Genomic DNA, 12,387 nt, shown 5'->3' with positions numbered 1-12,387 from the left:
TAATTTTGATTTTACTAATTATGAAAATACCCAAATATTTTTTAAAGTACATGTATGTTGGAGATATGTTATTTAGACATCTATAAATACCATCTATTTTATGTACAGGTTCAAGGACTCTCTTAAAATAACTCCAGTGACCACTGCTTTACCCAACTGAAAAGCACTCGCTTAGATTAGGACTAACAGGTTCAAAACTCAGAAATGGACAGCATCTGACGGAAAAAACTGCAAAAAGACCCTGGCTCTTTTGGAGTAAGGTTCCATTTACCATTTTAAAACCTCATCAATCTTTCCTCCTTACTCCTTCTCAAAAATCTAAACTTTCAAGTTAAAGGTAAAAGTGATCTCTTCATAAAGCAGATGTTCATTGAGTATAGCTGACTTTGAACCAGAAGTTTGGCACTGTGGAGGATTCAAGGAGACACCACACCTGCTCTTTACCTTGGGCAGATTTTAAGATGATTAGAATTCCAAGATCAACAGATAAATATCTTTTTTTGGGGAGTTCCCGTAGTGGTACAGTGGTTAACGAATCCGACTAGGAACCATGAGGTTGCGGGTTCGGTCCCTGCCCTTGCTCAGTGGGTTAACGATCCGGCGTTGCCGTGACCTGTGGTGAAGGTTGCAGACGCAGCTCGGATCCCGCGTTGCTGTGGCTCTGGCGTAGGCCGGTGGCTACAGCTCCGATTCGACCCCTAGCCTGGGAACCTCCATATGCCGCGGGAGCGGCCCAAGAAATAGCAACAACAACAACAACAAAAGACAAAAAAGACAAAAAAAAAAAAAAAATCTTTTTTTTGAATTTTTAGAATCCTCTTTAAATAATGGACCCAAACAAGGGTCTTCATTTACACCATTATGCAAAGCAGAATCCGCCCCAACAGTCAGCCTTCTCTGTCTGAAGTCACTTTTTTCTTTTTTTTTCTTTTTTTTTTTTTTTGTCTTTTTAGGGCCACACCCACAGCATATGAAGGTTCCCAGGCTAGGGGTCCAATTGGAGCTGTGGCTGCTGGCCTACACTATGGCCACAGCAAGCCAGATCCAAGCCACATTTGCCATCTACACCTCAGCTCACAGCAACAATGGATCCTTAACCCACTGAGAAAGGCCAGGGATCAAACCTGCATCCTCATAGATGCTAGTCAGATTTGTTTTCCTTCAAGCCACAACGGGAGCTCCCAACAGCCACTTCTAAAGTCACAATATCCACTGTATTCCCATAACTGAAGAGAGTGGTTTGAAGCCATAGGCTCTTTCAAGACATACCATTCAGAAAGCCTGCCAAGATCTACCTCAAAAAGTGAAATGAGGCTAGCTTCCCTGGGGTCTAAATCACATCACTAGGTACATAACAAAGCTTCTCATCCTTAGACTTCAAGTTATTAGAGAAACACTGCTGGCTTCTATGTGAGTCCTGAAGATAAATATTCCAGTGCATCTGTGAAACGATTAGAATTTCTTTCATATAAAAATGTTTGCATTTCATTTGACAGCTTGTCAAGAGAGAAGTTTTCACAGTTTTCAAGAAACACAGTTGTGAGAAAGAGCGATCATAACAAATAGTTGTAGCCAAGGAGCATGTCATAAAAAATGAAGGAAAGCACATTCAGACAGCTCTGCCTCCTTATGCTACGTGTACATGGAGTCATCTGTTTCAGTCTCCTTTAATATCTTTTCTTTTTTTTTTTTTGTCTTTTGTCTTCTTTTTTTAGGGCTGCACCTGAGGCATATGGAGGTTCCCAGGCTAGGGGTCCAATCGGAGCTGTAGCTGCTGGCCTACATCACAGCTCACAGAAACACCAGATCCTTAACCCACTGAGCGAGGCCAGGGATTGAACCCACAACCTCATGGTTCCTAGTCGGATTCATTAACCACTGAGCCATGACAAGAAGGAACTCCTTCCTTTAATATCTTAATCTCGCCTTCTCTTAAATAGGCACATTACACATGTCAACCTATGGGCTATTTTTTTTCTTTTTCCCTTTGAAAAATACACATTTATAGGAATTTTTCTGTTTTGAAAAAGAGTACACATGAATGGCATATAATTTAAAACTAGAGAAAAGAAAAAAAAATTAATTACTCTTAACCCCACCATGTTGATACAAGAGCAAACTTGATACATATTTTTTCCTAGGCATCATATTTTTTTCAAAAATTAAATAATAATACAGAGGTTATTTTATAACCTTGAAGTATTTTAAATAGTTAATGACATTATATATTCTTCTACATCACCCAAAAATGGAAGTTACATAATATTACATTAATGTAATATAATTTATTAAATACACACTTATTGTTACAAATTTAGGTTGTCCCATTTTTTTATATTACAGATAATTATTCAATAATCATTTCCACACATGTTCATGATAATTTTCTTTGAAAGCCTAGAAGAAACTGAATATACAAATGCACAATGGCCAGAAAAATTTATCTATGAATAGAACTCTGACCCCCACATCTATAGCAACCAGCCCAGAGAACCAATCCATTATCTCCAGTAACCACACCAGAAAACCAACATACTACATACAAGTCAGACTTGTAGGAAGTCAGACCACCATTTCTAGCAAAAGGTCCAGGAAGCCAAACAATAACCTCTGTAGCAACCAGCCCCAAACTCCAGGACTTGATTAATCCCTAATTTCTGTCCTTGCTTCCAACCAGAGAAATCCAACCAATCACAGAAAGTCAAATATGCCCCTCTGGCCAATCACATGGGATGCTCTAATTAGTCTGCCTCCAGCTTCGGCAGGCCAACAGCTGCCAATTACCCAGGAAGCCATCCTCTTTTCCACTACAAAGCTTTCCCTCTCCTCCACCTGACTTGGAGGCTCAGCCAAAATGCAAATGATGGTGACTGACTCCCTTGCTACAGTCAGCTCTTAACAATAGCCTTACTTCTTCTCATCTGAGTGGTCTTTGTTTTTTTAAAATAAAGCTGTATCAAAACAAAACAAAAACATGCTTTTAAAGGCTGTTGGTAAGTGTGTAGTTTTCCATAGCCTTGAACTTCGGAATATTCCCAAGGCCTGAAGATAATCCTAAAGCCCTTTGTGGAGATGATCCAGGTTGGAAATAAGAATACCATAGAGAGAACTGTAAAATCACTTATCTTTTTACAATCATGTCCAGGCACTAACACTGTTTCACAATCAAGCAAGAAAAGGCTGAAAGATAATTTCCTAAGTTGCTAATATCACTAAACACCCTCATGTTGTTTTATAAATATACTCCAAAATTGGGTTTTTATATTATAATAAATAACAAATTATTATTTAGTAATAGAAGGACAAGAAGATAATACCAGTCTCAAAGATATAAGGCACCTCTGAAAAACCCTCTAATTTGGCACCTTTGACACAGACTGCCTCCCTAGAACTAAAATACTTACTGTTCTTCTCTTTCATCCTTCAGTTAAAAACATCTGGAGAGAAGCAATCAAAATGGTAGAGTAGGAAGTTCCTGTTGTGGCTCAGTGGTAACAAACCTGACTAGTATCTATGAGGACGCAGGTTCCAGCCCTGGCCTCACTCAGTGGGTTAAGGATTTGGCATTGCCGTGAGCTGTGATATAGGTCACAGACATAGCTCAGATTTGGGGCATATGCCCCAGGCCACACCAGATGACACTCTAGCCCTTCTTGCTCCAGCACTGCTCTCCTCTGGGGCCAGGTGCTGATGCTGGGAGTGGGGAGAATGCAAACTTAGAGGAAATGAAACCAGCTTGTACCGGACCCTTGGGGCTTCTGCTCCAGCAACTTTGGACTTTACCCTGCCCCCATTAGGGCAGAATCAGACAATGAGCAGCGAAGAAGCCCCAGATAACACCTGGCTCTGCTCCTAGCCCCTCCATCTCCAGCCCCACCTGCCTCCAAAGTAACACTTCCAGCACACCGAGGGAAGATATAATTCAAGTTCACATCAGATCCAGCTCTCCCACCAAAGCCACTGGGCACATGTAGCCTGCATAGGGATGCTTTCAAACCTGGAAAGACACCCCTTCAAGACTGGATAGATAACTGCTTAACCTAACTTTACAGAGATGGGGAAAGTTAAACAAAATGAGAAGACAGAGAAAGTTGTTTCAAATGAAAGAATAAGAAAAAAACTCCTGAACAAACAAATGAAACAGAGATAAATAATTTACCAGCTAAGAGTTCAAAGTACTAGTAACATGAATGCTAACTGAACAAGGGAAATGAATAGAACACAGTGAGAATTTTAACAAGGAGCTAGACCATATTAAAAAAAAAAAAGAATCAGAGCTAAAGAATACAAGAACTGAAATGAAAAAACACTATAAGGAATTAACAGCAGACTAGGTGAGAGAGAAGAACATGTAAGTGATTTAGAAGATAGAATGACGGATAGATATCATCCAATCAGAAAAGCAAAAAGGAAAAAAAAAAATTTTTTTAAATGAGAAATGTTTAAGAGACCTCTGGGACAATATCAAGCACACTAACATTTGCCTTTGGGCATTCTATAAATGATTAAAGGATCAATAATAGAAGAGGATATTACATTTTTTAACATATACATGCCAAAAAACTCCAAATATGTATGTACCTACTACACAATCACCTAAATGTATAAAGCAAATATTAACAGACATAAAGGGAGAAACTGACAACAATACAATAATAGTAGGGTATTTTTTTAACACCCCACCTACATCAATGAACATCCAGACAGAATATCAAGAAGAAAACAATAGTCCAAGTGGTACATTATCAGACAGATTGAACTTAATAAATATCTACATGATTTTACAACCAAAAACAGCAGAATACACATTTTTTTCAAGTGCACATGAATGTTCTCCAGCATAGATCACATGGTAGGCCACAAAACAAGTCTTGATACATTTAAGAGGATAGAAATTATATCAAGCATTTAGTCCAACCACAGAAGCATGAAACTAGTAACCATTTACAGGAAGAAAAATGGGAAAAACACAAGCATATCTAGACTGAGCAATGCTATGAAAAAAACGTGAAGGAATCAAAAAGAAAAATCTGAAAAAGCCTCAATATAAATGAAAATTAAAACACTTCTTTCCAAAATCTATGAGATTCAGCAAAAGCAGTTCTATGAGGGACGTTTATTTTATACCTCTAAAATCAGAAACAAGACAAGGCTGCCCATTGTCACCACTTCTATTTAATATAGCATTGGAAGTCTCAGGCCTATGACTAGCCACAGCAGTCTAACAATAAAAAGAAATAAAAGGCATACAAATTGGAAGAGAAAAAGTAAAACTGTCACGTTTTCAGATGACATGGTACAATATATAAAAACTTTAAAGTAACCACTAGAAAGGTAAGAGAACTAATAAGTGAATTCAGAAAAGCTGCAGGATACAATATTAATATAAGATATCTGCTGCTTTTCTACATACTAATAATGATCTATCAGAGAAAGCAAGAAGACAATCTTGTTCAAAATACATCAAAAAGAATAAAATTCTAGAAATAAACTTAACCAAGGAGGTGAAAGACATATACTCTGAAAACCATAAAACAATGATGAAGGAAAATGAAAATGATACAAAGAAATGGAAAGATATCTCATGCTCAGGTGTTGGATATTCATGCTACTCAAAGCAATCTACATATTTAATGTGATCCCTATCAAATACCCATGACATTTTTCACAGAACTAGAACAGATAATCCTAAAACTTACATAGAAGCATGAAATACCTGGCATAGCCATAGTAATTTTGAGAAAAAAGAACTGAGTTAGACACATCATATTCCCTGACTTCAGACTACACTACAAAACTACAGTAATCAAAATACCATGGTACTGGCACAAAAACTAACACATGGATCAATGGAACAGAATAGAAATCACAGAAAGAAATCAATACACTTATGGACAATTAATCTATGACAGAGAAGGAAAGAATACGTAGTGGGGAACACAGTCTTTTTTTTCTTTTTTTCTTTTTTTTTTTCTGTTTAGGGCCACAGGTATAGCATATGGAAGTCCCCAGGCTGGGGTCAAATTGGAGCTACAGCTGCCAGCTTCTGTGACCTATGCCACAGCTCAGGGCAATGCCAGATTCTTGACCCACTGAGCAAGGCCAGGGACCAAACCCACATTCTCATGGATACTAGTTGGATTCATTTTCGATGAACCATAAGGAGAACTCCCCCAAAGAGTCTTTTCAATAAGTGATGCTGGCAAAACTGGACAACTACATGTAAAAGAATGAGATTAGAACATTTCCTCACACCATGAACAAAAATAAATTCAAAATGGATTAAAGACCTATGTATAAAATCAACCCTCCCCCGAAAAAAAGCCTAAAAGAAAACATAGGCAGGAGTTCCTGTTGTGGCTCTGTGGGTTAAGAACCTGACATAATGTCCCTAAGGAGTGGGTTCCATCGCCAGTCTCACTCAGTGGATTAAGGATGGCACAAGCTGCTGCATAGGTCGTAGATGCAGTTCGTACCCAGCATTGCTGTGGCTGTGGGGTAGCCCTGCAGCTACAGCTCTAATTCGACCCCTAGCCTGGGAACTTCCATATGCCACAGGTGGCCATAAAAAGAAAAAGAAAAGAAAACATAGGCCAAAACTCTTTGACATAAATCATAGCATTATTGTTTGGATCTGTTTCTTAAGGCAAAGGAAAAAAAAAAAAAAAAAAGCAAAAATAAACAAGTAGGACTTAATTAAACTTAAAACCTTTGGTACAGCAAAGGAAACAATTGTTAAAACAGACTGCCTAATGAATGGAAGAAAATATTTGTAAATGATATGACCAATAAGGAGTTAACATCCAAAATATATAAACAGTTCGTACAAATCAATATCAAGAAAACAAACAACCAAATTGAAAAATGGGCAGAAGACTTGCATAGACATTTTTCCAAAGAGAAAGTGCAGATGGCCAAAATGCATATGAAAGGATGCCCAAAATTGTTACTCATCAGAGAAATGCAAATCAAAACTACAAGAAATCACCTCACACCTGTCAGAATGACTATCATCAAGAAAGTCAACAAATAATAAATGTTGGAGGATATGGAGAAAAGGGAACTCTGGTACACTGGGGATGTAAACTATTATAGCCACTATGGAAAACAGTACAGAGATTCTCAAAAAACTACAAGTGGAACAACCATATGACCTAGCAATTCCACTCCAGGGTATATATCCTAAGAAAATGATTCTGATTTGAAAAGATTCATGCACCCCAATGTTTATAGCAGCATTATTTACAATAGCCAAGATATGGAAGAAACCTAAGTGTCAATCAACAGATGACTGGATAAAGAAGATACATATATATACAATGCAATACTTCTAAACCATCAAAAAGAATGAAATTTTTCCAGATGCAACAGCATGGAGACTTGGAGTTATTAGGCTTAGTGAAATAAGCCAGATAGAGAAAGATAAATACTGTATGTCATCACTCATATGTCAAATCCAGAAAATAAAACAAACTACTGAATATAACAAAACAGACTATTGAGAACAATCCAGCGGTTATCAGTGGAGGAAAGGGAGGGGGAGGGGCAAGATGGGGGAGGGGATTAATAAGGAAAAACTACTATGTTTAAAATAAATAAGGTACCAAGGATATATTGTACAGCACAGGGAATACAGCCAATATTTTAGAATAACTTTAAATGAAGTATAATCTTTTTTTTACTTTTTTAATGATTTTTATTTAAATAAAATAAAATTTTATTTCATTTTATTTCATTTCATTTAAATGAAATAAAATAATAAAAAATAAAATTTTTATTTAAATGAATAAAAATTTAAATGAAAAGTTGTGAATATATACCTGAAACAAAAATAGTATTATAAATCAACTTTAAATTTAAAAAAAAACAAGTGGGGGAGGATAATTCTTAGGACAATAAGATGAGCAAAAGCTTGGTAATTTTATTAAAAATAAATTTTAAAAAAGAAAACCTGGAGCTCCCTGGTGGCTCAGCAGGTTAAGGAGCCACCTTATTTGTCACTGCTGTGGCTCAGGTTGCTGCTGTGGTTCAGGTTTGACCCTTGAATCGGGGAACTTCTGCATGCCAAGGGCAGGTACAGCCAAAAAAAAAAACAAGCAAAAAAAAAAAAAACTTTCCCGGAATAAGCATAAAATCCACTCTAACTCCTCTCTCCCTACTGTACCTGCAAGTTCCCCACAACCAAGCTTGTTCTCTTCCATAGAAAACCTCATAGCATCCATACATCTTTGCCCCTAGATTTCTCCTTCGACACTGTTCTGATCACCATGGCTGGCTGAAAAGTTTAAGAGCAGAGACTTAGGTTAGAGAAACCCAATAAACCTCGGATAAAGCCTAAAGGGAAAATCAGAATAGAGGGCTGAAACTGATCAAGTAGAAAGACTTTTCACATATTTACCTAATTTAATCCTCTCAGTAAATCTGGTACATATTTTACTCCTGCCTTACAGAAGAAACTGTGACTTAGATGCATCTGGTGAGTTGTCTAAGCTCACCCAGCTGGCACTGAAAAACCAAAATTTGGCCCTGGGCTACCAGGTTCCAAAGCGAGGGCTCTGCTCAGCACTCACACAGCTTCCTAGGAAGGCGCACATCACATCGTCTGGATAAGCACAGTACGATACAGTAGCCTACAAAAGGCTGTTTACATGAAGTAAAACTCAATGAAACCAAAAATTCCATTTCCCAGCTGCACAATCCCCATTTCAAGTATTTAATAGCTATGCATGGCTAGTCTGTCCTGGGCAGCAGATAAATGCCAGCTCCATCACTGCAGAAAACTCCCTTAGACAGTACTGGTCTAGATGCATGAATCTTTTTTTTTTCTTTTCCTTTTTTGGCTGCCACCTGTGGCATACGGGAGTTCCTGAGCAAGGGGTCAAATCAGAGCTGCAGCCACAGCCATGGCAACGTGGGATCTGAGCCACATCTGCAACCTACACTACAGATTGCAGCAAAGCTGGATCCTTAACCTACTGAGTGAGGCCAGGGATCAAACCCACATCCTCTTGGACACTATGTCAGGTTCTTAACTGCTGAGCCACAATGGGCTCTCCTAAATGTATGAATCTTTATGTTAATTAGATGGTGAGCAGCATCTAAATCTTCTATCAGAAAAATGTGTATCTCAAAGTATTCAATGCTTTTTGGACTGCACATATTTGTTTAAAATCAAATCTCTCCTGATCTTGTCACTCTATTGCAAAATCTTGGTTACATAAAGCATGGTAAAATGAGGAATATATTCACTTTACATAATTTAAATATTCAAACTTAATGACTGTTTAGGCAAGAGTGGACCAGTCCACCAAGGCAGCACAAGCCCACCAGCAGAGCACCAGGAAGGCAAAAGAAACAAGGGCAAATTGCTGAAAGCTGCCAGCATGGAGCCAAAAGGGCCCCCTGACTGTCCCAGAGAACAGAGAATATCCAGCAGCAAAGGGACAATCCTAGCATGGAGAAATGCTACAACCTATAGCAAAGAAAATGAGCTGCCACGTGACCCACAGCCTCCTGCAAGCCAACCCACCACATAGATATGCTCTCATCAGAGATACAATGCAGAAATGATGCACTTGGAGTTCCCATTGCAGATCGGTGGGTTAAGAACCCGATATAGTCTCTGTGAGGATGCAGATTCAATCCCTGGCCTCACTTTGCAGGTTAAGGATCCGGCATTGCTGCAAGCTGCAGCGTAGGTCACAGATGTGGCTGGGATGTGGCCTTGTTGTGGCTGTGGCATAGGAGTCAGCTGCAGCTCTGATTCGTTCTCTAGCCTGGGAACTTCCATATACCTCGTGTGCAGCCATAAAAAGAAAAAAAGATGTCTTAGAAATACATATTCCTGCCTTGAAGGGAAGCCAACTATTCATTGCCATGTCTTAAAGGTCCCAGTGGAGTAAGCCCATTTTAATCTGTGCTCATCACACAGTTTAGTGTTGGCTGACTCGGCAAACATCAGCAACAAGGCCAAGCAGCCAACAGTTATTCCACAGCTGTCCCACTGTTTGCAAAATCACAGAGGCAAGAAACAAAGAGATATACTGCCCTCTGGGTATCATCCAAACAGAAGCAATGTGGAGTCCTACCTCCGAGAAGCTCACTGTCTTTCTTCTGCTCGGCTGGCTCATTCCTTTGGCCAGACGCCACCACCTTGGAAGTGTTAATGGATTCTAACAGGGAGACAAATTCCAGGAAGTTGGACTCATTTGGTATTTGCCCTTCCTTGGCCTCTAGGTCAGATTTGGATGTTGGTATCGTTTTCTCTTTGTCGTGAATAATTTCTGCAGAACTCTTGCTTAAGAAGACATCGGTCCCACTGTCTACACTGAGGACACGAGCATGTCTCTTCTCCTGGCTGGTTCTACAGGATGATGGGTCAAGGTGAGCCTGGCCTTCCACTCCCACCTCCGACGTGGAGACTACATGAGGTGTGTGGGGGGGAGTTGTCCCACAGTGGTCTCTTGGGGAAGGGCTGCCATCCTTGGTGGCGATTCCTCCCTCCCCAGATTCATAGCCAGAACACTGATTGGATGATGCCTCCACCATCAGTCTCTCTGGGGTCTTGTCACTTCCACTGCTTTCAGGACACATGCCGCCCCCTCCCTCATCCTCAGACAGCTCGAGGGTGATGACAGGAATTCTCATCTGCTCCACATCTGGAGGACCGGCCGCCCCGGGGGTAGCTGGCTCAGCATCAGACTTAATCCCAGTTCGCTCAGTGCCAATCACCTTCAGGTGGAGCGAGCTTTCCAAGTCCGTCATGGAGGTGGGGGTACTGCTCATGGTGATGACGATCTTAATGGGTTCGTGCAGACTCCGTGGGTCTCCGGGTTGAGAAGTATCTATAAGCGTGACAGCGACCTCGCTATCTGAGTAGTCCATGTCCTGACCCAAGGGTGGCCCCACCTGCTGGCAAGTGTCCAGCTGCTCACACCTGGGATTGGCGATGACCGTGTCACACTGTGGGCAGCTACTGCTCAGGCTGTCCTGAAGCGACTTGCTTGGCAACTGTTCCCTTATGGAGCCCTGGGCATAGTTCCCAGGTTCTGGAATCAGGACTGAATTCTCACTCCCCCAAGGGTGGAAGGAAATGTCGGTCTCTAGTAAGTCATACTGAGACAAAGACAGGTGGGGAAACCTCTTCACGGTCTCTTTATCCACCAAGCCACCCTCAGATCTGTGGTGGAAAGGGGGCTGCCCCTTGCCTCTCCTTTCCTTCCCTTTATCATCGATGAGAGTTTCTGCCATGACTGGTCTCATTGGTATTGCTGATGTGGTCGTGGTTTCCAGCACGGAGATTTTCGAAGCAGGTAAGCTTTCCGTTTTGATACCAGGTGAGGTAGATGACACTGGCACTATGGGTTGGTCATCTGACAGTATGACACCTGAAATAAACAACACACAACAACTTGATTCACACCTAGAGGGGATGAACAATGTTCTGGAGCACGACCTAATGATAAATCTAAAACCAACCCCAACCACCAATGCGATCAGATGCTTATTTCAAAACCATCACCTCTGCTGTGAAATTGGTCTTGAAATCTCTCTATTTAAAAGAACAATTCAGACTTTTAGCTCTTGCTCTTTTGTGGCTCCAGGGGCCAACTGGTATGGTTTAAACAACACTACTGCAGGAGGAAAGGTCCTGGCTCTGCTATTTACCAGCTCCATGACCTCGGCCAAGTTACTTAACCCTTCTAAACCAAGGCAGAGAGGGTCTAAAATATACAAGGCTTTCATGCCAAAGTAGCTTGGATTTCATGCTAAGAATAATACGAACCCAGTGAAAGTTTTTCACTGGAGAGGAGGAAGTACATGATCTGAGTTCAACTTTTAAAGAGAACTCTGTCTACTGCTTGAGTGAGGACTACAGTGAATTCTGGAAGAATGGAAGGAGGGAGACCCGTGAGGGGGCTATTCAGTTGAGAAATAACAGGGTTTTGGTCCAGGGAGGAAGTGAGGGCATGGAGACAAAGAGATACATTTGAGATATGCTTTGGAGTAGAACTAATGGGACTTGCTGATGGATTGAAGCTGGGGGCGGAGGGTGGGGGGCGGTGGCGAAGGAAAGAGAAACCAAGGCAATCTCCTTGACTTTGGAGCTTTGGCAACTGGACGGGCAGTGGTACTGTTTACTGATAGGAAGAAAACCAGAGGAGGTTCAGATGTAGAGCAATCAACTGAGAAATCAGAGGCAATCCATTTGATATGACAATTAGAGCTCTTCTCCGAGAGGAAATCAGTGTAAGCAGATGGATGCAGGAGACAGAGGTCCAGAAGGCAATGTACGCATCGTCATCACACAGGTGGTGTGTAAAGCCAGGTATGAGTTCTCCAAGGGACAGCCAGTATTTCAAAAAGAGAAAGGGCCCAAGACCAAGA

At 40.7% G+C, this 12,387-nt stretch overlaps 1 protein-coding gene and 1 long non-coding RNA gene across 7 annotated transcripts in view; one reads left to right on the top strand and one right to left on the bottom strand.

Moving 5' to 3' along the window:
- LOC146396806 (uncharacterized) overlaps positions 1–12,387 on the top strand; it is a 769,570-nt gene that overhangs the window by 479,673 nt on the left and 277,510 nt on the right. The window lies entirely within an intron of this gene.
- The window catches only part of PCNX2 (pecanex 2), a 293,795-nt gene that overhangs the window by 249,331 nt on the left and 32,077 nt on the right, over positions 1–12,387 (bottom strand). For 5 of the 6 annotated variants that reach the window (XR_014827836.1, XM_021074292.2, XM_084996835.1 and 2 more), the window contains one exon: positions 10,089–11,387. Coding sequence is in view for 4 of the 6 variants with exons in the window: in XM_021074292.2 (XP_020929951.2) it covers positions 10,089–11,387 (1,299 nt within the window). In the remaining 2 variants the exon portion in view is untranslated. Of the gene's footprint in view, positions 1–2,543; positions 2,670–10,088; positions 11,388–12,387 lie in introns of those variants that run through there. The other variant, XM_084996836.1, reaches the window with a different exon arrangement.

Source organism: Sus scrofa, chromosome 14, assembly GCF_054392235.1.
Source record: "Sus scrofa isolate SSC_HxYL_T2T_F1_AM1 chromosome 14, Sscrofa_HxYL_maternal_Yorkshire_Landrace_v2.0, whole genome shotgun sequence".
NCBI lineage: Eukaryota > Metazoa > Chordata > Mammalia > Artiodactyla > Suidae > Sus > Sus scrofa.
This window is presented reverse-complemented; position numbering and strand designations above follow the sequence as displayed.